Source organism: Micromys minutus (genome assembly GCF_963924665.1).
Source record: "Micromys minutus genome assembly, chromosome: 21".
In the NCBI taxonomy this organism is placed as follows: Eukaryota; Metazoa; Chordata; class Mammalia; order Rodentia; family Muridae; genus Micromys; species Micromys minutus.
Window position 1 is genome coordinate 48,867,625 of NC_137956.1, and position 13,009 is coordinate 48,880,633.

At 54.7% G+C, this 13,009-nt stretch overlaps 1 protein-coding gene across 3 annotated transcripts; it reads right to left on the reverse strand.

The window, feature by feature from the left end:
- Positions 1-1,327: 1,327 nt before the first annotated feature.
- XIRP1 (xin actin binding repeat containing 1) lies at positions 1,328-10,961 on the reverse strand. Of its 3 annotated transcripts, XM_080934045.1 has the most exons (5): positions 10,839-10,961; positions 9,872-9,924; positions 7,595-7,659; positions 4,040-7,406; positions 3,507-3,642 (listed from the first exon to the last, which is right to left on the reverse strand). In XM_080934045.1, the coding sequence occupies exons 4-5, from the start codon at positions 7,400-7,402 to the stop codon at positions 3,634-3,636; spliced, it is 3,372 nt and encodes a 1,123-aa protein (XP_080790171.1). In that variant the 5' UTR covers positions 7,403-7,406; positions 7,595-7,659; positions 9,872-9,924; positions 10,839-10,961; the 3' UTR covers positions 3,507-3,633. The 3 variants fall into 3 exon arrangements, with proteins under 3 accessions (XP_080790169.1, XP_080790170.1, XP_080790171.1); XM_080934043.1 differs by having other exon boundaries at positions 1,328-7,406; XM_080934044.1 differs by lacking the exon at positions 7,595-7,659 and having other exon boundaries at positions 1,328-7,406.
- Positions 10,962-13,009: the final 2,048 nt, after the last annotated feature.

A 13,009-nucleotide genomic window follows, 5' to 3' on the forward strand; every position in this document is an offset into this window, starting at 1 on the left:
TTAACAACTATCAGTTCACAGTCCTTACAGGGCTGTAGCCACAATCACACCCACTGACAGACTAGGATGAGAACACTCCTGTGATAAACTGCTGGGACCAGTGGCCAAGTGAGAGCTTGTGGAAGGTGGAGAAGAGAAACAAGCTGAGGGAACATTTACTGAGGCCTTATGCATGTTAGCTGAACAAGACATCACTCTATACCCACTGGCAAACCTTGTTTTGTTTTGTGGGGGGGCAGTGTTTCATTATGTAGTCTGGGCTAACCCAGAGTTTGCTCTGTAGACCAGGCTGCCTTTGAACTCACAGAGACCTGTTGCCTCTGCCTCCCTAATGCTGGAATTAAAGGGGTGCACCACTATACCCAGCTCCCACACCCTTTCTTTTGAGACAGTCTAATGCAGCCCAGGCTGACTTCAAACTGACTAGTTGCTAACAATACCTAGAACTTCAGGTTCTCCTGACTCCTCCCCCGAAATGCTGAGATTGCATGCACGCACCACCTACCCCGAGTCCTGCTCTCATGACATTTAGGTATCAGATGCTTCTTCCTTAAGAAGGTCCACCCTTGCCTCCTCTCTGAGGCTATTCTTTGTCATGGTCACACTGCCATGACGCATGAGTCATGTCTTCTGAGTGGAAAGTCAGGCACTCACCCTCTTCTGATGTCACCCTTCTTGTCACTCTCCTGAGGCAGCACCCATTGGACCTTGCTGTCATCCCCGTGACCCACAGTGGACCTGACATGGGATGTTCAGTGGTTTTCGAGAGAGGGAGAACGGTTTTCACGAAAATTGTTGCATTTCCCAGCCTGGATCTGATCACTCCCTTCCCAAGAACACCCTCTGCTCGGCACACAGTGCCCTCTGTGAACGAGAAATGGCCTAGCCACTCTGGGCATGGGAATTCTGCTGGGAATGTCTACCTTTTCCTCCCTGGCTGTACAGGGCTGTTCGCCCATCCTGGACCAGGATTTTAAGAATTTCCCCTGGAATGTCGTCTAAGGACATCAGGAGGGAGGCAGAGATGAGGGGCATAAGCGGCATGTAGGTCTGTGGCACACATGTGCATACGTGTACATGCATGAGAGTGGTACATGGCATGTGCATATGTATGTGCTGTATGTGTGTGGATAAAGTGTGGTGGACGTGTGCATACAAATAACACAGAACATGGGAGGGGCCAGGCCTGCTTTCTGTCGCGTGCTGTTGGGGACTGCTGTATCTTCTGCATCTGTGTTTCTCCCGCCAGAACAGGCACCTGGTGTCATGGCCGTCACTGTGAACGCAGACACCGGGGCAGCACATACTCAGTCTGACACACAGAGCACAGGATCTCTTTTGGGTTTATTTTTGGGTCATTTTTCCCATTCGGGGTGGAGTGGGGGTGATGGGATCAGGAAGGGTGGTGTATTCAGCTTCTAGGAACACTACTGACCGCTAGCGCTCTCTCTGTGCCCTTTGGATCATTGGTGAGGAAGAGGAAGGCACCCAGTTTTTCTGGAGCCTTCGGTCCAGTCTCTGTGAGACCAGTGTCACGTCTGGTCTGCTCAGCCCTGGGTCCTCATCAGGGATCAAGACAGCCAGATTCCATAACCAAAGAAAAAGGCTGACCATGGGGGGGGACACAGTGGAGGGGTGTCCCTCCAGATCTAGGCAGTGAGGTGCAGACTTGCATGTGCGACCGTGAGCTGAGCTAGCGTGGGCTAGTTCTCCAGGAGCACCTGTCAGGTCCTGTCCTACCCATCCGGCTTTCCCGCGGACGTCTGTTTTACTTTTCTTGTCCCTTTCCAAGAACCGGAACCGACAAGGCAAACAGCCCTCCCTCGTCAGCTCTCTGAAGGCCCCATTTTTCTCGGTCCTTGTTCCACATGTGCTGGTAAGCCCGTGACTCAGTCCTAGAGCTTTGGGGGAGGAACCCAAGACTGGTGGGAGAGAGAGGGGCTCACTGGGCAGCTGGATGGAAGTGGCTACAGGGAACCCATGTTATCTCAGCTTCTGCCAGGTTGCTGTTGAGCCTGGAGGGGCTGTGTAGGAACTGCCTTAACATGGGAGAAGTGTGGAGGCGGGGCTGGGGGCCGGGGTCCATCAGTGGCTCTGCCTGTTGGGTGATGGTAGTGGAGGAAGCGAGGACTGTATTCCCAAACTGGTCCATCTCCTCATACTGTTCGCTCACTGTTCTCCTGGCTCCATAGGCCTTGGAGGTAGCAGACCCAGTCTGGAATTCCAGAACATTCTTTTGTTGCCCTGTGGGCACAGAGCTCTTGATGACCATCTCCTGTGTCCCAGCCTGATCCTGGGTATCTCTCTGGTAGAGCAGGTCTTGGCCCATGTCCTGAGCTAGGTGTGTACTTTTCCCTGAGATGTAATGGTTTCCCTGAGGGCTAGAAGCTTCCGGAAGCTTCTTTGTAGCTGACTGGGTAGAGATGAAAGTTGGAGGGGAGGGTCCTTCACAGGAAGGCGAGACTTGTTGGAGTCCAGGCTCAGCTCTTGGTGTCTCTGGTCTCCCGGAGGGCAGGACATTCACTGCTGCCTGACCTCTGGCCTCTGCATGGTTTCTGATCTTGTCTTGACCTTGCTTCTCGGGATGACTCCCAACCTTTTCTTGGTTTTTGAGTACAGGTGGGTCTTTTGCCTGGTTGGAGCCTGTCGGTCTGGCTCTGCTACTGGTGGAGACCTTGCGCACGCTCGGAGCCTCTGCAGGTCCCTGTGGATGGCTGCTTGTGTGAGCCTCAGACTGGAGGCTAGACATGGAGCTAAGAGCCTTGTGCACCGCTTCTTCGATGTCCAGCAGCCTGGCTAGGGTCTGCTCTTTCAGCTGAGCAACCTCTGTACTCACCCGAGTCAGTTCCCCGAAGGCCTGTTCCACTGAGGCCTCAGTCTTGTGAGAAGCAGTGGGAACCTGAGGGGCATCCCCTCCCAGCTGGGGTACACCCTCAAAGAGCTTCCGCAGGGCCTGCACATCCACGCTGTGAGTTGCTTCCTTCTCCAGGGTTTGCTCTTGGCTCTGGAGGCCCTGGAGGTCTTCATGGCTGCCCTGTGCAACCTCTAGGCTCTCAGGGGTCCCCTGCTTGGAACAGTCCATAGGCTGCTCTTTTGGGGAGCTGGGGTGCTTTTGTGGTGAGCTGAAGTCATTGTTGAGAATGTCCAACTTAGGAGACTCAGGGCTCTGGCTGTTGCTGCCGGCTCTTTGACCCCTGCTAGGCCTGGAAGCCACAGTGCTGAGTGGATGCTGATGCAGAGGTTGTTTCTGCCCCTTGGAGCATTCAGTCAGAGGCAGGCAGTCCTGGCCTTCTGTGGTGGGAGCTTTGACTGACCCAGGGTTGGCTACACCTGGCTCACCTGGCTTGGGGTCTTGTCTGGCTTCTGCGATGCTGGCAGAACCCGCTAAGGGCTTGGGCGGCCACTGAGGTGGGTGGACATGGCTTAGATGTGCAGGTTTGGGAGGCACTGGGGGTTTCTTTCTCGGAGGCACGGTGGATTGCGCTTTGGAGAGTTTTGTCTCAGACCCTTCAGGGGTTTTCTGGCCAGCAAGTCTGTTGTGAGTATGAAGAAGGGGTTCCTGCAGGGGCGTGGCAGCCTGCTGGATGGAGTCTTTCTGGTGGTGGCCTGGAGCTGGGTGGCCTGGTTCTTCTGTCACAGCAGCTGAGAGAGTAGGAGGGGGAGGAACAGAGGCATTATGGGAGTGCAGGTTGGTACCTGCAGCCTGAGGTTTAGATGGCAGAGTGTGGTGAGTTAGAGGGATAGTCTTCGGGGAGGTGTCTGCTGCCTGGAGGTACTCGGGCCAGATTTGGGGTATCATTTTCCCCAGAGGTCCCCAGGCCCTTTGTGTGTGACCCTCAGGCTCATGATACCCTAGCCTGGGACTCTGACCTTGGTCTGTCTGGGTTGGGTTGTCCCTTGACTGGGGCTCTTTTTCAGAAGGCTGGATAGCCCCAGGGGGGTCAGCGGTTTTCACAGGGTGAGCAGCATAGATTCCATCCTGTATGGTCACCCGCCCCCTAGGCAGCCCTTTGGGGACTGCTTTGTGGTCCCCACTGACCTTTCTGGGGACCGCTGGGATCCTGGCTTCCCTTGTAGGCCCAGTGGGAGGAGTGGATACTTGCAGAACATCTTGGACAGGTATGGAGGTGGTTGTGGGGTCGGAGCCCTGTGGGTGCCTGCTCAGAACCTGCCGGTGCAGGCTTTGGGCCTCGGAGGTCGCCAAACGCAGACCTCGCATGGCTTCCTGGAGATCTGGAGCCCCAGACCCTAAAGGGGAAGCAATGGTTCCTTCTGGTCTTCCTGAGGCTGCCTTCCCTTTCTGCCCAGCATGGCTGATGTCCATTTGCCTTCTTGCTTCCTGCAATGGAGCTTGGGCTACAGGTGTCCCATTCGGAAGGGCCACTTTTCCAGCTGCACGAGGTAGAGGTGGGCAGGGTGTGGACCCTGAGACTCTCAGCTGCCCCATCTCCATGGCAGAGTCTAAGGGGGTGACATGTATGACGCTCTCAGTTGGGGGAAGCCTCTGGGAGTCCTCAGAAGCTGGTACTGAACTTGAGTCGGCTGGCGGCTCCCACCGCAAACCGTGAAGGCTGCGCAGGTCTCCTTTGTCTATGCAGCTGGCCAGTAGCTGCACACTGCTTCTTTCAGGGGCCCTGCTGTTTAGCTGGGGCTGGAGGGAGTAGGCGGTCAGTGCCACTAGGCCCTGTCCTGTTTCCTGCATCACCAGCCCAGTCTTTGCCACAGAGATTCCCAGGCCACAGGCCAGCAGCTGCTGGAGCTCAGGGTCCATGTCTTCAATATTCCCAGGGTCACCAGGCCCTGGCAGCTTGAGTGGGTGGAGCCGGAGATGGCCAGCTGCATCCTCCTGAACCATCAGTCCCTGCTGGTCCACATCTGTCCGGCGCAGCACTTGACGAACGATCCTGGGGAGCTCCCCACACACCAGCTCCTCCTTTCGTACATAGGGGCGCCCCTGCCCCGAGCTTGGGAGCACGTACTTGGCAAGGCAGAGCTCCCCTGGCCCTCGGGCTTCCATTAGGATGCCTCCATGGTGCAGGATACCAGGGGTGGCATGCAAAGTCCGAAGGGTTCTCTCGGCTTCTGTCTCCTGCCTCTCTGGTGTCCCATGGTCCCCGGAGCCTTTGGGCTGTTCTTCCTGGAGGTTATCCCCTCTGACGCTCTCAGCTGCCAAGGAGCCCATGGGGCAGTTTTCAAAGAGCCAGGTGAATTTATGCACAGAGCCCATGGGGATGGATGCCGGGCTTATTGTGGTCGCCTGTACCCCCTTCTTGCCCGCCTCCAGGGCCTGGAAAACCTCTTTCTGGCGAGATACCTGCCCAGAAGGAATCTCCACTCGGCTGCAGTACCTTACAGGCTTTCTCTCACTGGACTGGCCTGAGGCTGGCAGAGATTCAGTCTCAAAGACGTGCCTGTCTGTCTGTCTGTCTCCAGCCCGGACCTGGCTGGTTTGCAGGTGCTGCTCCCCAGAGCCTTCTGCCTGGTTCAGAGATTGAGGCCCGAACATCCAGGTGCATGACTGTGCCTCAGCCTTGCTCGCAGGGTCTGTGACCTCAGATTCTTGCTTCTCTGCCAACTCGCTCATAGGGTAGGTCTCAAACAGCCAGCGGATGGTCTGCACATCACCCTTCTGAGGGAGCTCAGGAGGGGCGGCTCCTGGACCCCTCCCCTGCTCCTCCTCTCGTTTCTGTTGCTCTTGTTGGTGGATCATCTCCAGTGGCTGTGTCTCAAAGAGCCACCGAGTGGTACCAACATCCCCAGCCAGCACTTCCTGCCGAGTGATGCCCCGTACCACATCAATGGTACTGGGGCTTCTACCCAGCTTGTCCAGGGGCTGTGTCTCAAACATCCACCTGTAACTTTGTACGTCACCTCCAACTACCTGTTCTCTGCTGACAGAAGTCAGGGCATGAAGCTGTCCTCTACTGTCCTGCATAGCATATATGGGGGTGTCAGCATCCTGGGGCTGCTCGGCAGAATCAGTCCTTTGTCCTCTGTCTATGTTCCCGGAGGCTGAAGGCTCACCCTGCCCAATGCTGTCTAAGGGAAGGGTCTCAAAAAGATTCTTGAAGGTTTTCACGTCCCCTTTCAACCCATCGTTCTGGGGGACACCCTGAGACAGAGGCAATGCTGAAGTACCATTACTGGACAGACACTCAGTCACAAGCCCCTCACTGTTCTGGTGGCCCACCCTTTGTAGGTGGCCCACTTGGACCTGGTCTCTGAGGGCATCCAGGGGTTTTGTTTCAAATAGCCAGAGTGTAGAGCGGACATCACCAGGAACCACCTCCTCCTTGGGTGGAGCCTTTGCCTCTGTTTCTCTTTCGCCCTTCAGAGTGTCCAGGGCACAGGTCTCAAACAGATGTCGCTGATGCTGAACATCTGGGCCAGGAGGGATGAGATCTGGAGACGGCTGGAAGTCCTTCTCGTCCACCAAGATCTCACGAATGGCATCCAGAGGCTGCGTCTCAAAGATCCAGCGAGTTGCACTGACGTCCGGCAGGGCTCCCTCCTCAAGGGAGATCCCCCGAATCACCCGCACCTGGCTGGGGTCCTGGTTGAAGGCATCCAGAGGTCGGGTCTCAAAGAGCCAGCGAGCAGACCTCACTGCATTGCTTTGAATCTCCTCCCGACAGGCAGCCTTGACTTCGTGGATGACGCCTTCTGAGTCCTGGATGGCACACAGAGGCTCGGTCTGAAACAGCTTTACCGTCTTCTTCACATCACCCTTCAGCTCCTGGATCTCTGAGCGCAGCTCTAAAGGGCTCTGCTCCTGGATAGAGGGGCGGGAGCCCAGCCGGTCCAGGGGTCTAGTCTCAAAGAGTTTTCTGGTTCCTTGTACATCTCCGGTGGCTGCAGGTTCCTTCGTGGTTGTCGGCGTTTCCTCCCCCTGGCCTGTCAGCGCATCCAGTGGCTTGGTCTCAAACAACTGTCTGGCGGCTTGGACATCACCCCCTGACGGCTGGGGTCCCGCCGGCTCCTGATCCGAGCTGTTGGCAAAGGAGCCTTCCTCAAACTTTCGAGAGGTGGCCTGAACGTTGCCGCCCGACACAGGCTCCTTGGCGGCTGGCCTCTCGCGATCGCCGATGGCGTCCAGGCGCCAATTCTCAAAGATCCAGCGCATACATTGAACGTCACCCTCAGTGGGCTCCTCTGAACCTAGTACCTCGGCCAGGTCCTCTGCCACAGCCTCCTCGAGGTTCTTCCGAAGCTCAGGGTGGATGTGCTTGTAGAGCCGGCGGAGCTCGCTGGCTTGCCGCTGCTGCTGGAACTTGGAGAAGGCTTCCTTGGGGGGCGGTGGTGGTAGATCCTCTTGGGCTGAGGGAGGAGGGAGGGACAGGGTCTCTCCAGTCCTCATTTGGATGGTTGGTGTAGGAGCCACCTGCATCTGGGCATCGGTCATCCTTCTGGGAAGGAGGAGAGAAGCTAAGTTAAGTGAGGTGTCCCTGGCGTTCCGGGGAGAAAGGCTAGGGACTATGTGACTACTACTAAGGGGGTCCTCACATCTCTAGATCTAGCCTGGGGCTCACTCTGCCACTGCTTGTCTGGTGTACGACAGTCCATCCATTCATCAATACCTGCTTCCTAGTCTCACCTGGTTTCACTGGGATCAGTCAGGACACGGCTGGCCTGGAGATTCTTTCCAGCCCCTGGAGAGATCTGAAAATCCAGTAGGAAAGATGGATGAATCACCTACATCTCCCTCTGTCAAAATCATTTATCCCTGGCAGACTCCCAAGAGAGTGCGCCTAAGAGTGCTGTCGTGGGGAGAAGGCTGAATTAAGGCGCCCTTAAATGAAGACTTATTTCCTACAATGGTGAAATTCCCCCATATACCACCAGAGGGCGCGATCAGCATGTTTACTAGAAACCTTTCTGTAACCTCCACTTCTTGGCGCTCTTCAACTTTTCCCAGGCCCCTGGATCCAACGCCCTTGCTGGGGAAATAGAGAAGACATCGCTCATGTTTAGGCAGGGCCACTATTTGAATTACAGGTCATGGTTTGCTTTTTACATGTAGACAAGTAGCCCAGACTGGCCTCAAACTCTGCATAGCTCAGGGTGACCTTGAGCTTCCCCCTGCCGCCACCTTCCAAATGTGAGATTTCTGGAATGTACCACCAGCCTACATGCCAGGGATTGGACTCAGACTTCGTGCATTCTAGGCAAGCATTCTCCCAACTGAGACACCTTGCCAGTCCTGCGCTAACTGTCTCCTGAGTTCTTTTCTCCCCATAGCTCTCTACAATTAAGGACAAGAAGCTTGAGTTTCGGGATCAGATCTTGCAGAATGAGTTATAGGTTGTGCTGACTTCGAGTCCCTAGACCTTACGGGAGGCCTGAACCCCAGGAAGTAGCAGGACTGGGTGTGCGGGCTTTGTTATTCGCCGTGCGCCCCTCTAGTCCTGCATCCCTAGGAGAACTGGAAGGTGATGTATCCAGGGTATGTGTGTGGTAGAGGATTGTGGGATTAGGGTCTCTTCTGCCAAAGCAGCTCTGGACATAAGAGCCCTGCCCTGGCTCACAGAATGCCCTCCCCGTGTGTACCAGCAGGCATGGCTTGGCGAGTCTCTAGGACAGGGCTGGAACCAGAATCTAGATCCTGACCATTCTCCTGCATCAGCTTCCAGCAAGGCCTGCCTCTCCCCGACCATCATCACACCCCAGAGGCTTCACACTCCACCAGCCATCTTCTGGTCTGTTTCATGTATGTCCTATCTGTCTTGTGGCAGGTGTTATGACAGTCCCCAGAGGCCATTAGGGAAAGAATGTAAAATATGCCCCTCCCCCGTCACTGCTCTGCCCTGCACTTGGCACTAAATATAGCTGAGGTCCAGGCCTCAGCCAGATATCATGGCATTCAGAGGAGGTTCCAGCTCAGCCAGGTGAGCCTACGCCCCATGCCGTCTCTTTCTGTACTTCGAGCTCCTGGAAGATGCTGCCTTCTGCGTCCTGTGAAGGGCTAAGGTATTTATTTGACCTGTAGGCCAAGCTAGGAATAACTATCACTCAAAGGGACCTGAGGGTGTGGGGTGAATCAGGAACGCTGGTGACAAGAGACAGAAGAAGGAAGGGCTGCTGGCTCCACTCCTTCTCTGGGCTGTCCATCAAGGATATGAGAGTCCAGAGGAAGCAAGATCTGACATCCCCTTACAGAACCCCAAGCAAAACCTCCGGGTGGTCCCTGAGTAGGAGACCACACACAAACTCATGCCTGTCCCCACTTCTGCTCTATCAGGTCACCAGGAGGGTGGCCTGGGCAGATTTCCCGTACAGACCTCCAGCTGCCCCCAGGGATCCCCAGAATCCTTGCTTGGGTCACAGAGATCCAAGAGGTCACACAAGAATCCATTGAGGCCAATGAATCTAATGGCCTGTTATTAGGGGATACAGAAGCCCATCGAGGGGACAGGGGCTGCCCATGGAGGCTCAGCTGAGGACTCAGAAAAGGCTGAGGCAGGCTTTCAGGCTCCTGGCCTTCCTGGCTTAATTCTCATCTGGCCTGAGCCTCCTAAGGGCAGTTTTGGAGGCAGGTTTAGGTTATAGTAAGTTTCAAAGACTGTCTGCATATGCTGAGACAGTCGCTTGGCACTGCTGACTACCACACACCTCCACCTCAGACCCCTCTTTGGCACCAGCTTGCTCTAGATGCCTACCACTGGGCACATCCAAATTTCTCCATTCTGAGTCACCCAGGCTTAGTTAGAGGATTTCCCCATGGGGCAAAAAAAATGGCTTGGGACAAAGTCATTGCACCCAAACTGCCTCACAAGGAAAGTTGCTCACAGCTTAGCCTGGACATAGAATCGTTGGGGTCATTTATGCCAAAACTGTGACCATGTTCTGGCTCTGGCTATCCAGGGTCTCTTACCTTCCTCCTCTCTTCTTTCTTTCCCGAAGTCTCAGACTTCTTGAGAGGGAGCCCTGAAACGAGAGGAGGCCCATATCAGCAGTTTTATTTATTTTCCAGACAGAATCTCATCTACCCCAGGTTGGCCTTGAATGCAGTAAGTAGTTAAGGGTGACCTTGAACTTCAGACCCTTCTGCCTCCACCTCCCAAGACAGATTACAAACATACAATGTCACTTTTTTTTGTTTTTGTTTTCTTGTGCATGCTAGGTAAGCTGAGCTATGTCACAGGCCCATAGCTGCATTTGAAAAATCAGAGCCTCAGCTGTCCGTGGTGGCACACACCTTAATTCCAGCACACTGGAGGCGGAGGCAGGTGGATCTCTGAGTTCGAGGCCAGCCTGGTCTACAAATCGAGTTCCAGGACAGCTGGGGCTACACAGAGAAATCCTGTCTCAAACAAAACAAAAAACCAATAGAAACTCCAGGCTAGGATGATGGGCCAGTGGTATAGGCACCTCTTGCTACTTCTGAGGATCAGAGTTCTATTCCCGGGAACCACATACATGGTAAAAGAGAGAAACAATGTTCTCTGATCTCTACACCTCTACCATGACACGTTGACCCACACACACAAAGTAAGCAGAAACTCTTAAAAAAAAAAAAAAACAAACAAACAAAAAAAAAAAAAAAAACACAAAGCTCCAGATGACCCCCTGGAAACTGTCTCTCGATTATACTAGATCAGAATTTAACAGCTCCTTGGGCCAGCCTGAGGTCACCACAGCAACTGCTGAGGACATACAAACACTTGCTACCTTCTAGAGAGAAGTGTTGGTGCCTTTCTCTCTGGGGAGCCTGTCCCTGTACCACATCCTCCCGAAACCCGCTACCCATAGACACCCTCCTGACACCATCCGGCCTGGTGTCAAAGGGCCTGGGTTAGAGAGGTAGCCTTGCCTATAACACCAGAGGGGAGGGTACTCACCAAGGGTCTGGCTGGCGTCTGAGTGTTTTTGGTGTGTCTATCCTTGGGGTCTGTCGCTCTGCTGGAATTCTTTATTGTTTGTTCTGTCCCTGGGTCCCACGCCTCTCTCTACCTTGGCTCTGGGTCTCTGTTCTCTGCCAGTCAGGCGGCTGCTTTTATCTGGCTGGGTGGGGGTGGGTGAGGATGGGGGCGGGGGAGAGGCTATGTTGGGAGTATTAAGTGGTCTGGTTATTTTTAGGGCTTGTGGAAGTCACTTTTCCATCCTGGGGAATCAGTTACAAGTCCTTTGGGCTGGGGAGGGACAGGGTGGAGGAGTCCCATTCATCCCAACTCTGCCCGGAAGACTGGGGTGGGTGACTCAGTTGTGGATGGAGACATCTAGGTTATTCTGAGGAGATGAATAGGGGGGACACTTGACATATAAGTGATCCTGTCCCCTTCCCCTGCAGGCCCCCTCTCTCTGTGCTGAACTATCTTTGCCACATGTGTTCCACCGTGCCCAAAGTCCAGCAGCTTCCTGAGGGCAGAGCTAGGCTTCTCACTACCAGAGACATCTTTATGTAGAAGTCCCAACCCCTGTTTCTCTCCGTGTAAAAAACAAAGAGGGCCTGTCTCCCATCTATTCACAGCCCAAGTCTGTGAAGCTATGGGGGAAGTAAACTTGGGGGTGAGAGAGATTTCTGAAGGAACAGGCCCTTGAATTATCAAAAAAAATCTGAATGATAGATCCGAGGTGTTCCAGCCCAATGACCCGGGTCTGTGGCTCCTTCTAGACCCTTCCCTCTGACTCAGAACCCAGACTCTCTGGGAATGGCTGAGAGGACCCACACATGGAAGCTGACTGTGGGGTTATTTCTGACCCTGGAGTCATCATCTTTGTGGTCGCAGATGGAGTGACAGACCGTGCACCTGTCTCTTCCCCAGTCACACGGAGCCCTGGGGGACCTGGCAGGCTTCATCACTTACTTGGCACGCAGGCCCGTGTGGAGAGATGCCACCGAAAATACGGAAGAGGCGTTTTGTACCAGGTGGGTGTAGCAGGAATGGCGGGTCCAACCGCTATGTAAACAATGGGGGCCGTGGAGCCGCAAAAGCATCTCCTGCAGGAAGACCTAACTGAGGACGGCCTGAGAGACCGTGGATTGCTGAATGCCAGCCAATCGGGAACTGCTGTTTAGAAGCGATGCTTTTTTGGGACCAATGGGGCACAGGTGGAGGGGAATGAAGGAGTTGGCAGGAGCGTCCGAAGAGCTTGCTGCTCCCAGAGTCTGCCATTGACCCTGCACCGCTTCACCCCCAACCCCCAAGGGCAGGTAGTGGTGCAGGGAGAGGGCGGTGAGTAGTCCAGGGCAACAGGTGGGAAGCCGGGCCCCTCCCTGGCTGCGAGTGTCGGGTCTTCCTTCTGAATCCCACGTGCCTTCAGATGACAGAGGCGATGACAGGCGTGAATCTTTTCTATGGTGTCAATACCATCCTGTTGTCAGCTCGGGCCCGGGAGATGCAACTCGGACACCCCCCTCCCGCCCTTGTCCCCATCCTCCACCCCAGAATCCTGGTTGTGTGGAAGTTCTTCCAGAGGTCCGGAGTTCAGTTCCCAGCAACCACCTAGTGGCTCACAACCATCTGTAATGGGATCTGATGCCCTCTTCTGGCGGGCGGGTGTATATGCAGCAGAGTACTCACACATTAAATATTTATTTAATGTATTATGAGCACACTGTCCTTGACACACCTGGGATTTGAACTCAGGACCTCTGGAAGAGCAGCCAGTGCTCTTAACCGCTGAGCCATCTCTCCAGCCCCTGACAAGATTTAGAACGCGGCCGGCTGCAGGAGCATGCCTACAATCATGCATAAACGGTGAATGGGTCTCAAAGAACAGCAACAGAGCACGTGAAAAAGTTCCCCGTGACAAGCCACGATGTCGTGGGGTTTTACTGCTGAGGCGAAGCACCATGAGCTCGTCTCTTTTGCTCCTCCACCTCAAGGAAGTGAGGGCGGGAACGCTACCTCCTGTCAGGTGGATATAAAACCCAGCCAGCACACCGAGCTGTATGTATGACGCTGTCCAGGAGACGGAAAACCGAGGCTCTTTTTTATTAGTCCAGCTTGGAGAGTGAGTAGGTAGGACAGCGGCATGATGGCTTTGAACAGGAGAGAGCCCACGAGTC